Raw genomic sequence first — 21,489 nt, forward strand, 5'->3', positions numbered from 1 at the left:
TTGGCGTATCGCTCGTGTCTTTATTATTTGTTTGAAATTGAAATCCAGTGCGAAGCATTGCAAAGAGCTGACTGCTCGCTCAGTCTTGCTCGATTTCTACGGGAAATTTCACGCACTCAAAAATATAGCCTTCGTCTCGTATCTTGAATGTGAAAACCAGATGACCATCCTGAAAATGAAAGAAAATAAAATGTGCGTCAAAGGGACACCCGCAGTATAACAATGTATATATGTTGCTACGAAATAATTACCAAAACCTCATCGAAATAATGATGTGATTTGGTTGTTTGCATGCATCGCAAGACGACCACGTAGTTGCGGGATTTTTGTGCGCTATTTTTTTTTTCTTTTACGTATGCTGTCTGTTCCGCATAAACTATGTTTGCGGGTTAGTGCTTGTCTTGTGTTTACGCCCTTGTCGCACCTAATGTGTGCGCTTGTTAATGCTATGAACCAACCAGCTTGCCAACACGGCATATTAAGATAGCCGAGCTCTCTAGTCCAACGATAAACTCCTTATTCTTGATAAGGTAATTGATCGAAAATCTCTACAATTCAAAGCGAAAGCAAAGTGACAACCTATGCTTTAACCGCATGACAGAAAGCTTACGTAGAAGGAGTTACACTGAGCCATGTGTTTTACCTAAGGGGTAATGTGAATGCGTTCGCGCGTAGAGAACAGTCTGAACTCAAGGTATCGAGTCTCTGGCGAGAGGGCCACCTGGATCTTTTACTGCGGAAGCGGATTTCCGAAACGTTTTGCATAATACGTCGTCGTGTGCGAAAATGTAAAACTCACCTCCGCTATTCAACTCGTTTGCTTACGTGTTCTTGCCGTGTCCTTCGTCAGCATGTCAGAGAATATACATGACACGACAGACTGAGCGGCAGAATAAAATACAACCCCATAAGTTTGTATTTTATTGAGTTTATTGTGTGTTCAGTTGAGCTTAATGAGTGTCGCCTCTACATTCAACATCGTACGTCATGCATGTAGCACATTGACATGAATGCCACTACAACGTTGCGAAAACACTATGATGTATCACTTGCGTGTTTAGTATACATAATGCTAAATGATAACTTTTTTCACCCAATAAAAGATCGGTAACACACACACAATAAAACGAAAAACTATCGTAGGAAGGCTAAATAAAATGAGGCAATTAAGCTGTTAGAAGTGAAATGCCTGTTGTAAAACGTAACGTGTATTTTCTTTCGGTAGTATTGAGTACTACAATTGAGAAGCTTCAACAAAAGCTGCTCCTACGTTTGAGTACACTTACCGATAAGACAAAATGAAATTTACGTACCCCTATGCACTTCTCGGTGGAATTGGTGCGAGGAAGCTTGAATACAATGTGGCCGCTGTATAGGCCTGACCTTAGCGGACACCGGTTTCTCCATTCTTCGGTAAATAGTCGTTCCAGAACAGTGCGGCCGCGGCAAAGCCTAAGCTCGCTGCAGGGAGTTGGTGCGGATTACTCAAGTGCATAAGACACGGGAAAAGAGCGGCGTAGCTTAGAGAGCAAGCATGAGTAGCAGATATTTAAGTTAACATTAGCAGGAAGAAAAGGGAGTTTGGCAGACCACGTGATAGCTTTGGGGGTATAACCGTTGGTCTGTTGGAGTTACAGGACGAGTACTATAGAAGGAGTGTCATGAAGTTAAGAAAATTGCGAGTATATATTAGGTGCAATCAGCTGACGAAATTTGGGACAGTTGAAAATCGCTGGGAGAGGCTCTCGGGCTTAAATGATTCCGATGTTGATATTGATGATCATGATGACGAAAGTGTGAACAAACAAAAAGGCGCAATTGTACCGCACTTCGTTTGGAACCCAGTTGTCTCGCCTGACTGGCTAGACCCAGATAAAAAAATTACTCCTCCTGCAAGGCCCAAATAGTCGTAAAGTGACCAAATCTGCTATACTTGAAACCAAAAGAAGAAAGAAAAGCAGACACTTGGAAACAAGCACTCTAAGTTAGGTCTGAAGACTATGTTACCAATCAAAGTGTATATTGGCTTAGATGAACTCTGTGAAGGTTCAGCGGATAAATAATAACGCATCCATACTGCCTCAAATAGTAAGCAGTGTGTTGGCGTTGCAAGTGTCATTGACAACTGTTATTTCATGCTGCGTACTCTGTATCCTTGAGAAAAAAAATAGTACGGCAAGCGTAGTCCACTAGTGGCTAAGTGGTAGCTTCCGTTCCAATTTTTCAAGAAGGTGTTATATTATTTTCTCTAGCAAATAGACATTTCCCTCCCTGACTATTTTCAGTGCAGACTAGAGGAAATTATGCTTCATGACATAGCTCCAAGCACACAGCAGAAAAAAAGACTACATCTGTGTTGACCTAACATAATCACAACCGAATGTCCAGCGGAGCTGTTTCTCTAGAGCAAGTCCATGAATAATTTCAGTTATCTGTAAATGAACCACCCACTTGAAAACATTGCGCGCGAACGACTCTCCCGTGGTACACGCGCCGTACCCCACCCGCTCACTCTAAGGTTACACCATCCTAATCATCCCACATCACTGAAATTAGCCCTCATGTTTCTCCTACTTTCACTAAAGGTTATCTTAATGGCAGTTGCACTTCTCTCTGGACACCTGGTCAAGTTCGCCGCCTTCCGTAATACAAGCTTATACTGCTCCGGAACGCTTCATTGTATTATGTTCTGCAAATGCCTTAATTACCCCCCGCATCAAACTGCACACTACCCATAATGTGACGCCTGTTGAAAAAGAAAATGACGTCACTCGTTTATTTTATCGGAGACACCCTGAGCGTTCGCAAAATACCTAAAATTACAACAAGAAAGTTGAGTGTTTAGTAATTATTTGCAACACCCCATTATTACACTTAGGGCGCCCCATTTTCATCAAATCTGAAATTGGGGCGACGTAGCGCTCTCTCGGCCCTGGAAAACAGAAAATAACGCCCTTTGCTTGTTTCGAGTACGTTAAAAAATTGTTTTACAAACGCTGCAAGTCATCCACACTCACCTACCTTTGCAAAAATATGAGAGAGACTGTTACCCCCTTTAACTACTTTAACTATGTTTGAACGAGGCGGCGGTTGCAGTTCTTCCAAGAGGGACGGCTAATTTCTTCACAGTTTGTAAAACACACTTACAGTGCTTGGTAGTGCATGAATACGTAATTTACGGCAAATGCCGTAAGTGACCGACACACTCTGAGGTTTGGGTACAGATCGTCCAAACCTGTGTCTTATTTTTGCCAAATATAACACATAAAAAGCGCGTCTTAACGGCTTCCATCCGCAGATCTATGCGGCTTTACACTACGTGGCGTCAGGAATCTTTATTTTCATTCATGCATCACAAACAAACAACAAGAAGGCCGGACAATGTACAGTCGAGCATCATTGCATAAATATATACGAAGAATTAAATATATAATAAGTATCCTTTAAGATAACAGCTGGAACAAAGAGTCTCGACCAAGGCAGAACACATGCCATCCACAACATTTATTATATGCTGCGAACATCAATAAAAAGAAAAACATCTGCGTGCTTTGCTCTGTTTTGTTTTTGTTATTTTGCCTTACCTGTGATTATTGTCGGTAATGCAAGAAATGACTACTTAAATACAAACTTCAGAAAAACACTTTCCAAATCTCTCAAAGTTCTGCGCATGAATTTGGATGTAAATCAACATGAAGACACAGCAGGAGTTGCTTTAATAATGCAGATTACCGAAAACCGAGCAGTTGCCTTGTCACAGCTCGTGGTGTAGCAATTCCCAAGCCAGTTATCAGGTTTTTAAGCCGTATAATTCCTGGAATTCCTTTTTAGACTGCCTTTGTTACGGATACTGAGCTTGTATAGCAACGATATAACTCATTAAGTTCTGGGAGAAAACAAAGTGATATGTTTAGTGGCGGAAAAAACATGTGCACATACGAGTTATTTAGAGCGTGAGAACAAGCACAAAATTGACGGGGACGAGGGAAGACAGGTGATTGCCGGTCGTCTGTCTTCTCTAGTTGCTGTCAAGTTTTCTCCTCGTTCGCACCCGCTAAATACGTACCACCTCTACGGACCACGCCCGTCCCTAAGATACGAGTAAGCCAAGGCAATCTACGGCCGTGCTACGACTTGCTTGAGTGCTTTATCACGAAAGACATGCCCCGCGACAGCTGCCCGTATACTGGCAGACAATAGGTTTCATTTAGAAATTGTCGACGCTGTCAAAAATGCAAAATTCCGTATGACTGCACTGCAAGTATATGGGCTACCCACACGTGCCCGCAAAGGGTACACTCAAGTCAGCCCACCAGCTACGCTGGTCCGCAGCTTTTCTCAGCGCCACACGCCCTTCTAAGGTAGGGCTATGGGTATAACCAAAATTTCTAATATGAATCGGTTTCTTCTTCCTGTACGATTCGTATCCGATTAGAAAATTCCTTGTTCGAAGCCGTGGAGTGTGTTCTTTGCTTGAAAACATACGAGGGACAGCACCACTTGTCGGACAGTTCCGAACGAGAGAGAACCACAGAAGTAAGGACTGTTCCGATTGATTCGGTTTCAGGAGAGTTGCGATTCCCGCGCCGAGGCAGGAGTTGCAGAGTGCACGGACGGTGCAGTGATTCTGCTTATAAATTCCAACCATTCAATAAGAACAGTTCGCATATAGACAACATCTATAGGAGTTTGTCTCTATATACCATTTATGAGTCTCCCAATTTTTGCCTCACTTTAAACACTGTGCCATCCTGTGGCATCACGCACCTCACCACCAATGAACACAACACTGTGCGCGTAACCGGTGGCGTGCTAATCTCGTGTTTCAACACAGTCATTGCCATGGTGCCCCAGATAACTGAAAGCTGTATCTATTTCTTAAGTTTCTTAGTTATCTTGACTTGTATTTGCGAGTTTAGTGCACGTACGTGTAAGATAATTTGAATAACCCTCATACTTTTTTGCACAAATGGACTGCCAGCACACTAATATGGAATGTTATTATAGAAAGTTAAGGAGATTCGATTCGATGTTCGCTGGTCGCTTACTCTAATATTCGCAATCGATTCGATTCCGAAAGTTAGCTGCTTGGACATCCGTATGCAAAAGAGGTCGGAACGAGAGCGGGCCCTCCATGCGCTACCACCAGAAATGTGCTACGTGTGCGTGGGTGTGCAGTCTATAATACGCAATGTAAGCGTCCAGTTCTTCAACGCGTAGGCCATACGGGCCAACCTCAACGAGCAAGCCGTAACGTTTTGGCATACGAATTATACGCTGTCTTGAAGTTGTATGCTCTTACTCGGGCAGATAGCGGTGAAAGCAGCGCAGTCGCTCTCCACTGGCAGTGTTCACGTAGACTTCCAACACAGGGTACGAGCCGATGGGTTTAAGAACTCGGACGTGCGCGTCCACGGTCATCTCGAGTCCAACTTTTGCGTTTCCGATGGTGACGCCACTAATCTGGATAAATAAAAAGTCGCTCCCTACGAGGCAAAGAGAATGAGAGGAAACATAAGAAACGACAGAGGGATCAAAATATGTTGTTCTTGGTCAAGTTCGTTGGTACTTCATAAAGCCACGGTGGCGTGAGTAAAACAAATAGAAAAAAAAAGACCAGACACCACGGGCACTACGCTCAAAGAATACATTTCCCTCGACTAAAATTTAAAAAGAAACGTCTAGATAATTGCGCATGCGTACGGGTTTAACATGTAATAGAAATAGAACAAACAATAGGTCACACTTCGTAATAGACAGATACACGTGTCACTGACGTATTGCAGCATCCACGGTGACCTGTCTTCTGTTCTTTGTGTTTGTCTTATATGTGCCACAATGGCTTCACCAGGCAGGGAGGCTCTCGAGTAAGGCGATTTGTCCTGTCCATTCTCATTGGCTGTTTTTAAGGTGAAGCTTTCTATTTATTCTTTTCTTTGTGTAGGCGCATGCGAACGAGCCATGCGGGTTCAAATGCGAATTTTCACGTAGTCCAATTTAGAATATCTCTAGATAAGTATCTATTCACGCTAGCTGACGTGTTGAAATTGCGAAATTGAATTCGACCCCTAATCAAGTCATGTCAGCTTAATTGTGCCAATCCTAAGAAACGAGAGCACGATGTGCCTAGAATTACCGACGTTGGAGCCTCGAAACGAACAATAGCGAGACAAGGGTACAATGGGTGGGAGCAGACCCGGGTATCTGGTTGGTCTGGTACGGCATCGTTAAAAAGAAAAGAAAAAACACATGGGGTTTACGTGCCACAACCACTTTCTGATTATGAGGCACGCCGTAGTGGAGGACTCCGGAAATTTGGACCACCTGGGGTTCTTGACCGTGCACCTAAATTAAGTACACGGGTGTTTTCGCACCCATCGAAATGAGGCCGCCGTGACCGGGGTTCGATCCCGCGACCTCGTGCTCAGTAGCCCAACACCATAGCAACTGAGCAACCACGGCGGGTTACGGCATCGTTATTTGTCAAATCAATCTACATATAGATGAGAGAGGACACCACAATATAAGACACGTAAAAGTAAAGGTTATTAGCAAAAATAATCCCTATAGATATCCATTTAAACTAAGTCGGCAGTAAAAAAAAAAATAATTTCGGTGCCAACCGTACCGCTTCCTTTCCCTCATTTCTGCAAAAAGCATCACAATAATGAAATTTAGCATTGAAAAGGAACACAAACGACAGCTTTCAGCAAAGGCGTCGAGGCACATTCACAAATACATAAAGCGGCGCTTTTATATGCTTTCTTACAATTGAAGCGTGCCGCACATAACAAAGGCACACTTTACAGAAAATGATTGTGGCGTTCTCAATATGAAGGCATGTGTTCACGAAGAAGGCCTGCACAAATGAGCTGTTCGCGAGAAGAGGCAAATGGAATATATGCAAGAACCTGCAAGTGCGTTTCTCCTCACACTTCGTGTAACCGAACCGAAATGGCGTACCTCATGGCTAGAATCGTAGTTAAGGTCTGGTGAACATGGGTTCTGGTGACGTAATTCCTTCATGCCTCGCGTTTCTGCACTGTCCGAAGTTTCGAAACGAAGTTTCTCACGTCTCACAATGCTGCTAGTGGGAACGTGGCCATATTGGTTAGGGCATGCTGGATGTGTAGGAAAGCCCGCTTAGGGAAGTTTGCATATCATAAATGTTGATTATGAATGCAGTATTAGCAATGGCGACCCACCATTATTCTTCGAGAAAAGTGAGCAGATACTGATATTGGAAGACCCGCCTACAGAGTACTCGAACTGCTGACTCGTACACACTTTTTGTCATCGAGTAATATTTGTGTTTCGGCAAAGCAAATCACTTTTTCTGCGTCTAATGATCACTGAAATCTCAGCTAAGTGCGACACGAGAAAGTGGTCTGAGAAACTGGCGAACCACTCGGTGGCAAAAAAAGTAGGTTATCGCTTCACAAAACAGTGAAGACAAGGCAAGCTCCACTAGCACAAACGATTAGACTTGCAGATGTCTGGCCCCCATTTCAATACCAGAACAAACTTCCTGCGCATTTGAAAGTAAGACACGCAAATAATAAATTCTGGATTTTAGAATAACTTTCGTTGGCACTTGTTATGGTTCAACACGACTAGAATGAAAATAAGTGTGCGAACGCTCATCGGTCATTGTCATAGGGAAAGCGATAAATATGTTTTTCTTAAAATGCACAGAGAAACGGATATATTGATAGACAAGAACTGGCAACAAAAGGAAGTAAGCATCAATTGCATCCTGTGAGAACTATGTTGCGCAAATATGTTCTATGTCTACGTTTACTCATATAAGAAAATACTGTGAATTGTAATATTTCCGATAGGGAAGGGAAAGATAGTGACATTCGTTTACCAATTCTATTTACGAGACAGATATGAAACACAAATACGGAATAAGGCAAGAAATAAAGGCTTGAAATTCACGACAGACTTACGCGAACACTTCGTTACATTAGGAGTCTGCATCCAGCAGGCCACCAAATGTAGGACGGCCAAGAAGCAAGCAATTTTGAGCATACTGTTCGTCAACCAGGACATACGAGTTCTTTGTGTCCTTCGACACTGCTGCCTTCGCCTATCTTAAAGCACCGCTCTTGCGCACTTTGAAGAGCCCGCGAGAGTGTAGCAGGTTTGAAGACCGGATTGCCTCGTTGGGCAAGCTGCCAGCGCTTCTTTTGAGGCATCGACAGTGCGTCACTTCCGCTGCTTTCTGTTGCTGCACAAATGTGCACACTGTAGATGGTACTTCTGCATGGAAAGGAGTTCGGTCAGATAGACTTCAAGGTTTAACGACACATTTGCCTCTATAGCATTTTCGACAGGCACTACGATGTTTACGTATCCTAGCCTCAGCACCTGTTGATTTTAATTTTGTGCTTTCACGAAATTGTTGTTTACTCTTTTGTTAACCAAGAACAATGGCTAAAACATCCTTGACTGCGCACATCTGCAAATACACAATCAGGCTAAGGTGAAATTCGTTAGTTCCATGGTTTTAAGACGTTCTTTTATTTTATTATTGCAGTGTACTGAAAACTCCTGACTTTACCACGCGTGAAAAAGGCCGCGTACTTGTTCGATACTTGGTAACCGCTGAGATCACGGTGTCTGCATTTGTGTGCGTAAATACTTTTTCCCAATTATGTGCAGTAATCGACAAGAACAAGGACACTGGAACTGAGCTACTGGTGAACTGATCCCTCTGCTTACCCGATGTTGCTCCAGTTGAAGTAAGACGGCTGAGTGTTGCTACAGATGACCACTTTACTGAAGGCACTACTGTGTTTGACGAAGCGTTCGACACAACGTGTTCCGTTATCAAGGAAGTAGTAATTTTTCGCTCCTCGTTATGCCTTCAAACAATAACTGACGGCTACATATTATCCAGACTGGTGATTGGAATAATTTTATGAATATAAAATGTGACATTGCTTTTTGTAGACAGAGTCAAATTTAAATATTTGTAAATATACGAATACGCAATAGAAAATCCATGAAATCAAATCGATCAAATAATGTTTATTTTCTTTTATTACAAAGGAAGCTACAACTGCGTGGAAGCTGCTTAATTAGGCAGCTGGACAAGGCTGCGACCTCCATAACTGCAGCTTGGGAGAGCAGTTATACATATACGAAAAGGTACAAGCATTTCTTCACTGAAAAATTCATGAAGGGAAGGGAGAATAAGAAAAATGAATAGCGCGCTGAGACCAAGCATGGAACATCGGGGAATTACGCGCATGTGATGGTAAATCATGCATACAAAGCAAAACCTTTTGGATACAAAAATCCATTCACAGAAAAGTGGTTCTAGAAATCTTTACAAGATTTTGAAACAAATATATCAGGTAGCTAGGCTAGTTAAGGAAATCAAATGACACAAGTATCTTCGTACCATATTTCCTTTCTTTCAACATATTCTGCAGCATCTTCGAATAAAATTATACGATGACTCGAGTCATGGTGCCCCGTCAATGAATGTGACAAAAAGGGGAAATGTGTGCAAAATACTCATGCGCGCTATAACTGGCAGAAAGGAAAAAATATTGCAGCAGTGCTGCGTCATCGTGGGCAGAGAAAATGCTAACGCGACGAAACGTTTTAAAAGGTACTAATTGCATTTTAACTACACATCTGGGGTCCTATTGCTACCACATAATGGGAGCTAATGAGGACGCAGAACGTGCGCATTTCTAAAATACATTCTTTCACTCTGTATTTCTCAGAAAAATGCATTGCTAAACACTTGGTGAACTTTTTTTCCCTAATGTACACAGGAATGTTGGCAGTAACACAGATATATGGGCACGTTGCAAGTGCTAGGCGGCGCCCTGTCTTTCCGACCCCTAGCGCCATCTGACGAATAGTTGCGCGAATGTGGTAGGATTACTCACGGCGTCAGCAGCCCGCGCTGCGTGTTTGGCGTCCTGTCAAACGGCAGCGATGGCGCGAAACAGCGTGCCGATATTAATTTTAACCGGGTTTCGGGAATTACAAGATCTTCATAGCTTTTTTAGGGAAAAGAATTTAGAGAAAGGAAGTCGTCTATTTGAAGTGGGGCACGTCTACGGCGTGAGCGAAGTGCTGAAATCGCACTGATCGGAAGTGACTGCTAGGTTTATTCCGCAAACGAAAAATAATGCACCAGCGAGATGCGTGAAGCTCAGCTTAAGTTACTTCGTTATCTATGGTGTTGACGCATGAAATTATAGGCGACATTGATTCTTGAAGATCGGCGACAGCAGACAAATCCTAGCGGGGAGCTGCGATTGCCGTGCTGGTATCGCAGGGAAGTGCAAGGACGCCGCGGTAGTTTCCCTGTACATACAGGACGGCAAAAACGAATCCAAAACATCTCATCCAAGAACGTGGGGCGTACGAACGACTCGTAAGACCTACCAGAGGTATTCTAACGTTGCTCTCCCCAAACACAAAAAAAGGGGATGAACTTACCAGTTGTTAGACTACGCTGGGAAAATATTTTCGCCCAAGTTACTGGAAGTGCGATACTTTTATGTTGCGATTTTTCAGTGCGTGCAAAGGAGGTTCCAATAAACCACGTTGTCAAAAATTTTGGTGATCTCATCTGCCCCTTCGTTGATATGCTGGGCGCAGAAGGGTGTATGCCAGCTCAACCGGCTGCAACCCCTCCTTAAATCTCTCAGCAAGCCCTAGCGCTGTTTGAATGGGAGAGGATTGGGAAAGAGTTCCACAGCTTTACTGCGGTATAGTGTGGGAACAAACTACTTTGTTTGCTGCATATCCCGGTACGCACTGCAGGCAGTGACGTAGCAGGGGGGGGGGGGGGGGCGTGGGCTCCGGGTGCAAGGGGCCAGTGGGGGGGAGGGGGTGTCATATACGTCTGGAGACACGCGGAAATTGTTGATATCCTCGCCTTCCTCGAATAAACCCGTGGGAGGGGGGGGGGGGACAGAAGACCGATGGACCCCGGGTGCCAGACGACCTAGCTATGCCACTGACTGCAGGTGCCCGTTGCTGCCATCATTGCTGTAAAAGCAAAGAATTCAGCGTTATAACGCACTTGGCATAACGCCGGAACATAAAACAGCTTATGCCGTCGGACGAGCGCTATCCAGTGTTGACGCCGTTCTGGTTCTTGTGGTCGGCTTGGAAACCTGTAAAACTTTGTTCCTCGTGAGTTGGTGTACGTGCTGTTGCAGCCCACTACTCAACAGCTCGGGTTGCACTTCGGCATTGCTCAGAAAAGGCAACAGCTACGCGCGAAACAGTGCACATACAGGCTCTCCGAACGCAAGCGAGCCGGTCGTATCCTGCCGGTTCCGCGCTCGCCGCCGCGAGGGGCGCCCTAGTAGGCGCGGGAACTACGTGCGCAACCTGCCTATAGAGAGAGTGTATTTTAGGTGCACGAAATTATTAAACGTTGCCTGTGGCAGATCATCACAATTCTAAACCTTGAGCAAAGTTACTCAGTGAGGGGGCCATTACTTCTACGAGAAATAAAAATGCTGACCAGAATATTTATATATAAATACAATAATTAAATTATTAATTATTTAATTTACGGCACCTATGTCAATCTACGTATTGTAATTAGTGAGCTTGCAAGACATCCGCTTGGAACGAATTCTGAGGATGGCACCAGTTTCAATATACGCACCGTCAAAGTTGCGGTAAAAATGCGATGTTGCTCCACTTAATTTTTTGAAAGAAAACGCTGTTTTATGTATGAAGCACAAAAGTAACTTCAAAGCCAATTCAGTTTGTCAAACTTTTGAAAATTATTATCCCGAACATAGTGAAGCCTTAAGGTGATTTCCTACGCAAATCACCTTAAGTATAATAACTGTGCAAAGCTTCTAAACACAGAACCAAGTATGGGATCGGAAGCTTTCAAACACGATATTCCGCAATGCAAACTGTGGAATATCTCAAGTGAATATTGCGAAATGAGAGGAAAGTTACATGGGCCCGCGCTGACTGATGTTGCAAGCGATTGGGTTTAGAGTGCAAGCTTCACAGCCAGCAGTTTCTATTTACTCCATTGCTTGAAGGAAAAAAGTTCCTTTATCCCAAGGTTGAAGACTGGGCGTGTTGGCACAGCATATTAGAGGTTGGATTGCGCAACAATTTGACGAGACACACAGAAGAGAAACACACACCGCAGAGCGCTTATTCTGTGTCTCTCTTCTTTGTGTCTCGTCAAAATGTTGCGCAATCCAACCTCTAATATCCTTTAACCCAGCACTTTGTGGTTTTCTGTAGTTGGGAAAAGTGGTAGGTGTATAGTTGACAGTATAATTTTTTAATTGTTACCTTTTTTCAACACCTAATATTCGAGCTGAAAGCCTACGTTTCGAATAAACGTTTCAACAGGAATGACAGCCAGGTACTTTCGAAAGTGCAAGCAGCTGCATTGCAATAATGTGGATAGTAACACCGTTCGTCGAGAGAAGTAGTTTGTTTGTTAGTTTTAGTGACAACTCATGGCGAATCATACTAGAAAATGTTTAAACTAGCAACACTGGGCGTCTGCTCAATTGGTTCAAGTGAAACTGCTTTTCTAAAGCACCTACTTACACGAATCGCCAACGAGCTTTACTAAATCAAACTGTATGTCTCTTCAGGTGGAACGATGTCACTATGCTGCAGCCTGTGTAGTCGAAAAAGACTTGATGCGAGGCCTGTTCGCAGTTTTTGTTACCTAATCACAACCTTCAAAGGTGAATAAAGGCGGATCATCCATATACTATTACAAGAAACGAACTAAACAAAGAAACGAAGTTGCCGTATTTGATAGCACATAAAAGTGGGATATTGTAATGGGTAGACGGAATGGACAAGGTGGGCTGGCTGGGCCATAACGTTGCGGTAACAGACCTGTTTTCTTCTTATTTCCTGTTCTCACCATGGCAAGTGGCTGTTTAAGCAACGAAAGGACTTTCCTGTTATTGTGTTCACATAGATTTCCAACACTGCGTAGGAGCCAAAGTTTCTGAGAATGTGGACTTTTTAGTGCACTGCTGCATCCTTTACCAGCTCTTTGTCGATGACCCCTTCAATCTGGATGACGGACAAGTTCAACCATGCGAGCGCGTGGTGCACAGTGTCCGACAATTCTTTCATGAGATAAGGAACTGCGTGCAGCAGTGCGCAAAAAGACATTCATTATACACGTCACGCCTACAGTTCTTTCATATGGCATGACACGGTACGCAGCACAATTTTTGAGGCCAGCACGTCTCTGGAGCCAGCATATCGACAAGGACACTTGTCTCTGGAACTGGAAGCTTGACACGGAAACATGCCTTAGTCTGGAGACGAAAACTTTTCTTCTACCAATGCTGACTGCCTCAAGTCGCCATCTTCCTCTGTTAGCCTCTGTTTTGTTTGAAACCCTTGCTTTGAAACAAAGCCCAAAGACCAGAATTTCCACCACCTCTTGGAGGCCACCACGTTTTTGTTATGATAGTTGAGAGGCCACTGTGGAAACGGCGCGGTGAACAGCGTGCCACAGAACTGTTTGCGGTTAACAGCTGCCTGTGGTGGCTGGTTCCGAATGCGCTCCAGAGATCTTGTCTCTGAATGGCGGTCTGTATTCTTTAATGCGATCACATATCTGACAACAGAAATGTACCACGGATTTAATTTAACGAGAACACGCTGCGGCATCGTCTACTTTAATAGAGTTTCGTCTGCTTCACTGCATTTGCAACGTCTTCCAGTTTGCCTAGCTTCTTTCTGCGAGATCTGCATAACTATACACGTTTTTAGAGCTTGACGCACTACATAAAAAAATACTAGACGGCATCTAGTACGCTACACCTGGTTCATTTTTTAAAGACTCTTATAATACCACGCGCTAGCGCAACACAATGTGCTGTATTTTTGCCCTGCTTTGTAATCTCGATTGCCGTGTGATTTTAGGCTGCCACGATTGATATGTATACAATAAAGTTATTTTCTAGTTTTGCGAGCTGCACACAGCCGCAGGGAAAGCTCTAGCTCCTACGTCCTTGCGTAAGACTTCGACAAAAGTATGAACATTATTTCGCACGGGAAATGTACGCATACAGAAACATATCCATTCAGCGCGGCAGTACAATGCACACAAGGTCGAAGCGTTATATATTATGTCGCGTGTGCTACCAGTTACAGACGTTTCATTATTTTCTGCCGGGCAGTCAATAGAGAGCACACGATAATTTGCGTAACCATGTACGACATCGCGGAAGGGGGCACGTAGCAGCTCTGTTACGAACGCCTTAACGTGCTTCTCGTGTGGTTGAGTGTGAGCATTGTTCAATTCTAGCACTTCAAGCAATCACACAAAGAAAGAAAAAAGTCGCAGTTTCGCCCGAAGTGCGAAGCATCGATTGCGATAGCAAATTAGTAGACAGCTATACGGATTAAGGACAGTAGTTTTATCGGTCGTGTAAACTAGTAAATATTCGCTTACTAACTAAATTAACAAGCATGGTGTCGCGCAGACGCAATCAAGCATGAACGAATCATACTCGACGACCACGCACACTCGCTGTCAAAACGCAGAACTGAGGAAGCACGGCAGCATCAGCGAACGAAATGGGCTTACGTGCTGCATCTCGCTTCAGCGCTAAGCGGCGAGACCACAGCGCACACGAAGCTATCAGCCCTCGGCTCACTCTGTCCCTATCGCAGATCACGTGCAAGATAGGGCCCGTGCAGTCGCCGCGGGAGTAGAACGCACTAACTCCCCTGCGGTGCCTTCCGAGCGATGGAAAACGGCACGCTTCCTTCCCGCTTTCCTCCCTTGCACGCGCGAGATTGACCGACCACCGTCGGCTCACCCTCCCAAGCTTTCAGTGCCCATGCAACATATGGCGCGCGGCGACGAAATCATCGCTCTTGGACTGTAGCGGTGTCACTATCGCCTAAAGAGCCAGCGAAGAAGACACTTCACGTGTACGTAGCGCAAGAATAGAAAACACTAGCATGCTCAACCTGAGCAGCTGCGGTAACAGCCGCTCCAAAGATCCCAGGGCACCGTGGCTTAAATTATCCGTCGCTACGACGGCTACCTCATCGCACCGCCTCCCACCAATTGGTAACACCGGACGACCGATACTAGCCATGCTAGCGCCAATGTACCGACACTATGAAGCTGAAAGTCACGGTGCATCACGTTGTCCGGAATATTTCCCGCGGTTAAGGGTGTTCTGGAATTCCACATCGACATGCCGGACATCTGGTTTATCCAGCTGTACAGCCACTTTCGTATAAACAGTCTTTCAGGCTCCGGCTGTCATCCTTCGGCCACGACTTCTGCGGGCAGTCGTCCTTGTTCACTACGTCACCTCGAGCGCGCACTCAGAACAGCTTTCGCCATTTGAACCGTCGCTTCATTCCACGTCTTGACGTCCCACATCGCCTGTGTCCACTCTTGCCGTTCATCGGCACGCGCCCAGCATCGAACTTCTACTTCGTCCGCGAGCTTCCTCCCCAGCTCAAAGGCAGCTGCGCGATGACTGACCAAACGCAAGCGCTTTGGGCTACACCACGACCCGCTGCTCTTCTTCCTCGGACGTTTCCGCAAGCTTTCCGTTAGGCAGCACGTCACTCATCGCAGATTCAGAGACTCTCTCGCCGGCTCCACTAGGCGCGAATTTCACTCTCACATTCCCGGCGACGCACAAGCCCAACCTTGGCGATGCCTTCAGTGACCACTGCAACCCTGATGCTATCGGCATTCGACATTTCACCGCAAGCAACAGCAGACGAGCCTTCCGATATCCTGTGATCACACCTTCCGCTGAAGCATGGCCTACCGAAGTTTTGCAGGAGCAGCTCTGGCATCTGGTTCGTTCAGCTCAAGCATCACTTCTACGTTGGCAGCATTAGTCACCAAGACTTCCGCTATGTCCACGTTAGTCGCGAGCTGCTGTACGGTCTCCTTTCGGAGCTCCGACTTCTACCACGCCCTGGCATCTACGAGAACCTGCGGCAGACAATGATTTCATACTATGCCATCACTGTGGCGGCGCCTTACTCACAACGTACGCCGCCGGTGCTGCCTGGTACACCCCTCTCGGATTGCGTGAACCCTAGAACCTACCAACAACGACAGCATCTGCTTTCCGCACCACTGTGACGAAACGCATGGCAAATTGCGTACCAAACGAGCAGAAGCCGCACTGACCACGCCATCTCAAGACCGAGGTCTTGCTAGTCGTCACAATACGGCGCCCTGCCCACCCGTACCCGCACCTGAAATCGCGAGGCAGCATAAATCAGCAAGAGCATCAAGGCACAGCACCACTCGCAGTTGTCCGCCACTGCCACCGTTGCATGCCGTTCGATGGCACCGTCTTCTGCGTTGCTACCCTCAACGGCTTCAACTTGAGGCATATGCCAAGCATCGGCCAATACGCCTCAACTCGGCTTGCCGAATTGCACAGCGCAGAGCGCGCAGACGTGGGCAACGCAAGACGACGTCCTCCACGGACAAGACGGTGCGCCCTTGTATTCAGACACTCACAGACACGACCACCAAAGTGCGATTTGTGCCCTTCGTCGCAACACGGACTTGGAGTCCTTAACGGATGCTACGAATTGCGATTCCTGTACATATAGGCTTGCAGTCTCTCTTCTTTCTACACGCGCGCCATTTGAACATATTTCAATCAAATTTCGCACTAGGAGCGGCGCCCTATAGCGGTCCCACTATCACCTCTAGAGCCGGCGAACAAGACGGCTCACGTTTATGTAGTCCGAGAATAGAACACGCTAGCGCGCTCCACCTTTGCTGCCGCTTCCACGGCACCATGCCTGGCCGCACTAAATAAACCATGGCCACGGCGGATACTTTTCGCGCCGTCTCCCATAGGACTTTAGGCGCAACATCACGGCGATGGCTGCGACTGAAATTCGTCTGGAGTGTCCAAATAAATAAAGAAAATATCAAGTGAGGCACTGGAGCGTGCCGAAGCCTGTTTCCGTACACTTTAGTCCTATGTTACTTTCTCTTTTCCACCCTCACGAGTTCTCGAATGCGGCAGATTTATCTGCGTGAAAAACACGGGACACGAAAGCCGGCCGGTTCTGTGCAGTCTCGTTTATTCCCCATAACGGAACATCCGCTGCGCAAGTTCCTAAGTCGACACGCACGCCAGAAAGCTATCCCCTTACCTTTATTTCGTATTAAATCCGTAGTTTTTGGTACGGATTTTCCACCATGGGCTTTTCACTCGTAAACTTACACGAGCAGACCCAAAATAAGGATCGCTCGATTGCCTTAAACAGTACTGTTATGCTTTTCTCACCGGCCGTCATCGCGGGAAGGCGATACCCACACTTCCGCGGTGCTCGCGACAAAAAAAAACTGTTACCTTTGTAAGTCCAGCTCAGAAGATGCGGTAAGGACACGTCTAAAGCAAAGACCTCAGCAGATGCATCAAGGACACGTCTGAAAACACTACAACACGCGAACACGCACCCGAAAGTGCAGCCACTTTCTCCCGCCTCCCGCTGCCTTCGCAACAAGGTAGCACCCGGTGTCGAGAGTAGCGGTGCGCCTGGCACTCACGCTACGAGGCTATAAAAAACGTGGTCTACAGAGCACCAAGAAATGCGTCGCGGCTTTGTTTGATAGCAGCCCAGAATGATTCTTTATAGGCGTCATAAACAGCGTTTAAGCCATTTTCTCCGGTGTCATTCGATCTCACCGCCTTGCTTGAAATTCTTTGTCTTATATCGCGATAATTCACAGTTTCCTTTTTCTCCACTGTGCTTGGAAATTCCGTTTGTCCCTGAAGCTTACACGAAGCCAAGCGCACTGCTACGCACGATTTGGCTGGGCGTTCACTTCACCCGCCACAAAGCAAACGTTATCAGCCAGTCGAATAGCCCAGACTGTGAACACAATCAGCTGCCTGAAACGACGGAACGCATATTATGCGTTAGCGCAGCACATATGACAGAGAGACGGACGCTGGGAAATTTCCTTGCCAGCATAGACAGCGAACCACTGTCGGAGGTCGCTGTTCTCAGCCCGTAGCCTGATTCTGCAGGGCAGTCATTTTTTAACTTATAAGGATATTTTTTTGGAATGGCCTGTTGCAGATAACCTAATTCTAGTCCTTGAGCTGGATTGTTCAGATAGGCGGACATTACTTGCACAAAAAATGGGAACACGTATTCAACTAATTAACAAAAGTTTACTAGTTAAATTAACAATTGCTTACTTTCAGGCAGATATTGCAATTTACGAATTACAGCCGCTGAGTTGGTCAGGCGTATCTACTTGGAATGAATTCCAGAATGGCATCAGCGTGCACATAAGCTCCATCAAACTAAACGTAAACATCATCAAACGCCATTTCATGCATTGGAACATCAAGGCAACTAGAACGTCGACGTATTTCATCATACATTTTGGGAAGTAATATCCCGGAAGTGTTGTCATCCTGGAAATTCTTCGCAAATGGATGCGTTTTGCAAGCTCACCGGCTACAATTCGTAAAATTGCATTGAGTGCCGTTAACTAATTAACTAAGAAGTGAATTAGTCATTTTTCGTTCACCGGTTGAAGATGTGTTTCCATTTGTCGTGCTAGCAATGTCCACCTCTTCGGATAAGCCAGCTCAAGGACAAGAATTATGCTGCCTGCCGCCGGCGGTTTATGAAAATACCATAAAACTTAAAAATAATCACCCTATATAACTGCGATGGAGAGAAAGAAAGGGCTGTTCAGGTTCCTGCATGACAGAAAATTAGATTAGTCGCTTCAGTAGGGCACTACCTAATGTGCAGAAGACTCGCCACTTCTCCTTGTGATCATCCTTCCCAATACCATCACTCCCTTTTCCCTTTTCCCCAGTGCAGAGTATCAGATTAGAGCGCACCAGCACAATTCGATCTCTCTGCCTTGCAGGTAAATAATATATATATAAACAAGAAAGAGGGTTAACCGAGGGGCCCGATTTTTGTGGGATCGTTCCCCACCAGCGGCAAGTTTTTTCGCCAACTTTCATTTCCATTCATTTATCGTTTCTTTGTTTCATTTATTAAGCACAAGTTATTTCCCCTTTGTTATCCTTGATGTCAGTGTTTGTTGGCTTCTTATGATATGACTCTCTCTCTCTCTCTCTCTATATATATATATATATATATATATATATATATATATATATATATTTGTTCTGTTACTTCCCATCCGATCAGCCGCTAATTGTTGGCTTGGTCTGCTTTTAGTTTAAGAACTTGCAAAGGGCTGAGAGTGCTTAAAAAGATTGCTGGCTTTAAGTGGCAGCCACACGGCAAATATGCATTACAAAGTACAAGTGGCCCGTTGTATATTTGTCGTACTTTGCGCACAAAACTCCCAATTTTACAATTCTTATCATCTTGTGTTCAAAGATCATACGAGAATCTTCCGTTGTACATTTCTAGACGGATAACCATACAGCATATAATATAATACTGCCAAGGCACAGTAGACGTGTTGGTGCTGCACTGTAGACGAACTGGGCTCCTGTCTCAGTGGCACATATAATTATCATCGTCGGCGCTCCCACCAACAACTTTATCACACAGAAACAGCACAATCATCATCACCGTTCTGTTTCACGTCTACTGCACGACGTATGCATTTCCCAGCTATACCGAATTAGTAATTACCAATATCTTAACTGAGCTAACTCCATCCAATGTCGGTAAATTGGCTCATGTTGTCTCAGCACTTAATTCTACGCCGTCCTCGATTTCGTTTATTAACACTCGTTATCTTATTGTGAACAGATCATCTGGTATTTGCACTCCAGATTACCCCCCCCCCCCCCCATCACCAATTCCACTTCACTTTTGGGACGACGACGAAGTGTCTTTTGATACAGCGCTGTTCTTTCTAGCTCCGCCTTATTTCTGTGAAAACCTAAGTTCATCCGCTGGTCCTCGCTCCCTGCTCGGTCGTAATGGAAGTGGACGACCCCGCACGTCTGCCGGCGACGGCGGCGTCAGCGGCGGCCGCCTCCAGGAAGCGGATCGGTCAACAGAGCGACACCGACAGCGAGGACACCCATGTCTACTCTCTCAGCAGTGAGGACACTTCCGATGACGACTTCCAGCTTGTGCAGAGCCGCAGAGCGAAGAGAAGGAACACCAGGACGTCCTCATCGTCAAGCACGCAAACAGTCAGACAGCCGCAGAGGCCGGACGCCAATACCATCATATTTGTGCCCCTGCTTCCCAACGTCAACATGAGGCTACTTAACAGGCAATCTGTGTCGATGTCACTGGAAGCTCTGGTGCCAAACGAAATATCGGACATTCGAGTGAACACCCGAAAAAATCTTCTGGCGGTTGATGTCCAGCATGCGGCTGCTTTGACCACTCTACGCAGCGTAACGGACCTCGATGGCATTCAGGTGCGCTCTTACATCCCTCTGGGATCTGACGTAGTCACCGGTGTTATCTACGACGTAGACGTTGCCATCCTTAATAACGACTTGCCGATTCTTATCAAGCCAGCCAATGATGAGGTCATCGTTGATGTTAAGCGGCTAGGCAGTTCACGCTGCGTGAAAATAGCATTCAAGGGTAAATATATACCCTCGCATGTTAAGGTGGGACACTTCAGACATGCAGTGCGGCCTTTCATTGCGAAACCTCTTCAGTGCCGCAAATGCATGAAACTGGGACACGTGAGCAGCGTCTGCGAAAATCAGGCAGCATGCCCCCGCTGCGGAGAGCCCCACGCTGCAGATAAATGTGGCGCGACTGTAGTGAAGTGTTCCAACTGCGGAGGATCACATGAAGCTTCATCGAAGAAATGCCCACATATTAAGAAGGAAATGGCCATCTTGAAAGAGATGGTGAGAGATCATTCATCTCATCGCGAAGCCGCCGAAAAAATCAGGAAGCGACGTTCACGTCGCCGGCGCTCCTCAAGGAAGGCTCCTCAAGGAAGGCGCATGCCACTTCCTACAACACCACCTCCTCCTCCACCGCCCAGGCCAGACAATGTGGACAGGACCGCGAAGAGCAAGTCCACTGAGAAGACCACATCTGCCGAATCTTGGCCGGCTCTACCGAAACGACGACATTCACCAACAGACACACAGCAAGCTTTCGCTGGACAACCCCCGACGTCTACTGTCGGTGATTTGTGCGACCACGACAGGCAGGTGGCTGATATGCTGCAATCGCTAATTAATACAATGCGCATTATACTGAACAAGCTGCAAACACCAACAGCTCGAAGCGCTCTGCAAATACTGGATGCACTAAATCCAGTGCTTGCTAGCATCGTTTAAGCATCATGGCTCGATCAATAGTCCCCTTCCGCACTGAACTTAAAAGTGCGTCGATCTTTCAATGGAATGCCAGGGGTCTAAGGACCCGTATATCAGACTTTCGCCAATTCATTTTCACACATCGCTTCCCCATACTGGTCATTTGCGAACCAAATACATCAACTCCACTCAGACTGTCCGGTTATGAATCTTTCGTCTCGTC

General features: G+C 45.8%; 1 protein-coding gene and 1 long non-coding RNA gene across 5 annotated transcripts in view; one reads left to right on the forward strand and one right to left on the reverse strand.

Annotated features, from left to right (window-relative positions):
- Positions 1-8,360, reverse strand: LOC126546136 (uncharacterized). Of its 4 annotated transcripts, none has more exons than XM_055077832.2 (4): positions 8,120-8,360; positions 5,303-5,486; positions 1,314-1,461; positions 1-169 (listed from the first exon to the last, which is right to left on the reverse strand). In XM_055077832.2, the coding sequence occupies exons 1-4, from the start codon at positions 8,199-8,201 to the stop codon at positions 80-82; spliced, it is 504 nt and encodes a 167-aa protein (XP_054933807.1). In that variant the 5' UTR covers positions 8,202-8,360; the 3' UTR covers positions 1-79. The 4 variants fall into 4 exon arrangements, 2 of the variants coding, with proteins under 2 accessions (XP_054933807.1, XP_050050206.1); XM_050194249.3 differs by having other exon boundaries at positions 7,953-8,353; XR_011890647.1 differs by lacking the exon at positions 1,314-1,461 and having other exon boundaries at positions 7,953-8,360.
- The window catches only part of LOC129387957 (uncharacterized), a 22,703-nt gene continuing 7,983 nt past the window's right edge, over positions 6,770-21,489 (forward strand). The window contains exons 1-2 of the long non-coding RNA XR_008615099.2: positions 6,770-6,917; positions 8,668-9,156. This is a non-coding gene — a long non-coding RNA (uncharacterized lncRNA). The remainder of the gene's footprint in view (positions 6,918-8,667; positions 9,157-21,489) is intronic.

The sequence above is a fragment of the Dermacentor andersoni genome, chromosome 10 (genome assembly GCF_023375885.2).
Source record: "Dermacentor andersoni chromosome 10, qqDerAnde1_hic_scaffold, whole genome shotgun sequence".
NCBI classification, from domain to species: Eukaryota; Metazoa; Arthropoda; class Arachnida; order Ixodida; family Ixodidae; genus Dermacentor; species Dermacentor andersoni.

Coding starts and splice junctions, on each gene's coding strand:
- LOC126546136 (XM_050194249.3), bottom strand. CDS start 8,055: ATGTCCTGGTTGACGAACAGTATGCTCAAAATTGCTTGCTTCTTGGCC. Junction 1,462..5,302: donor TTTCACCGCTATCTGCCCGA/GTAAGAGCATAC, acceptor AACTCCCTGCAG/CGAGCTTAGGCTTTGCCGCG. Junction 170..1,313: donor CCACCGAGAAGTGCATAGGG/GTACGTAAATTT, acceptor TTTCATTTTCAG/GATGGTCATCTGGTTTTCAC.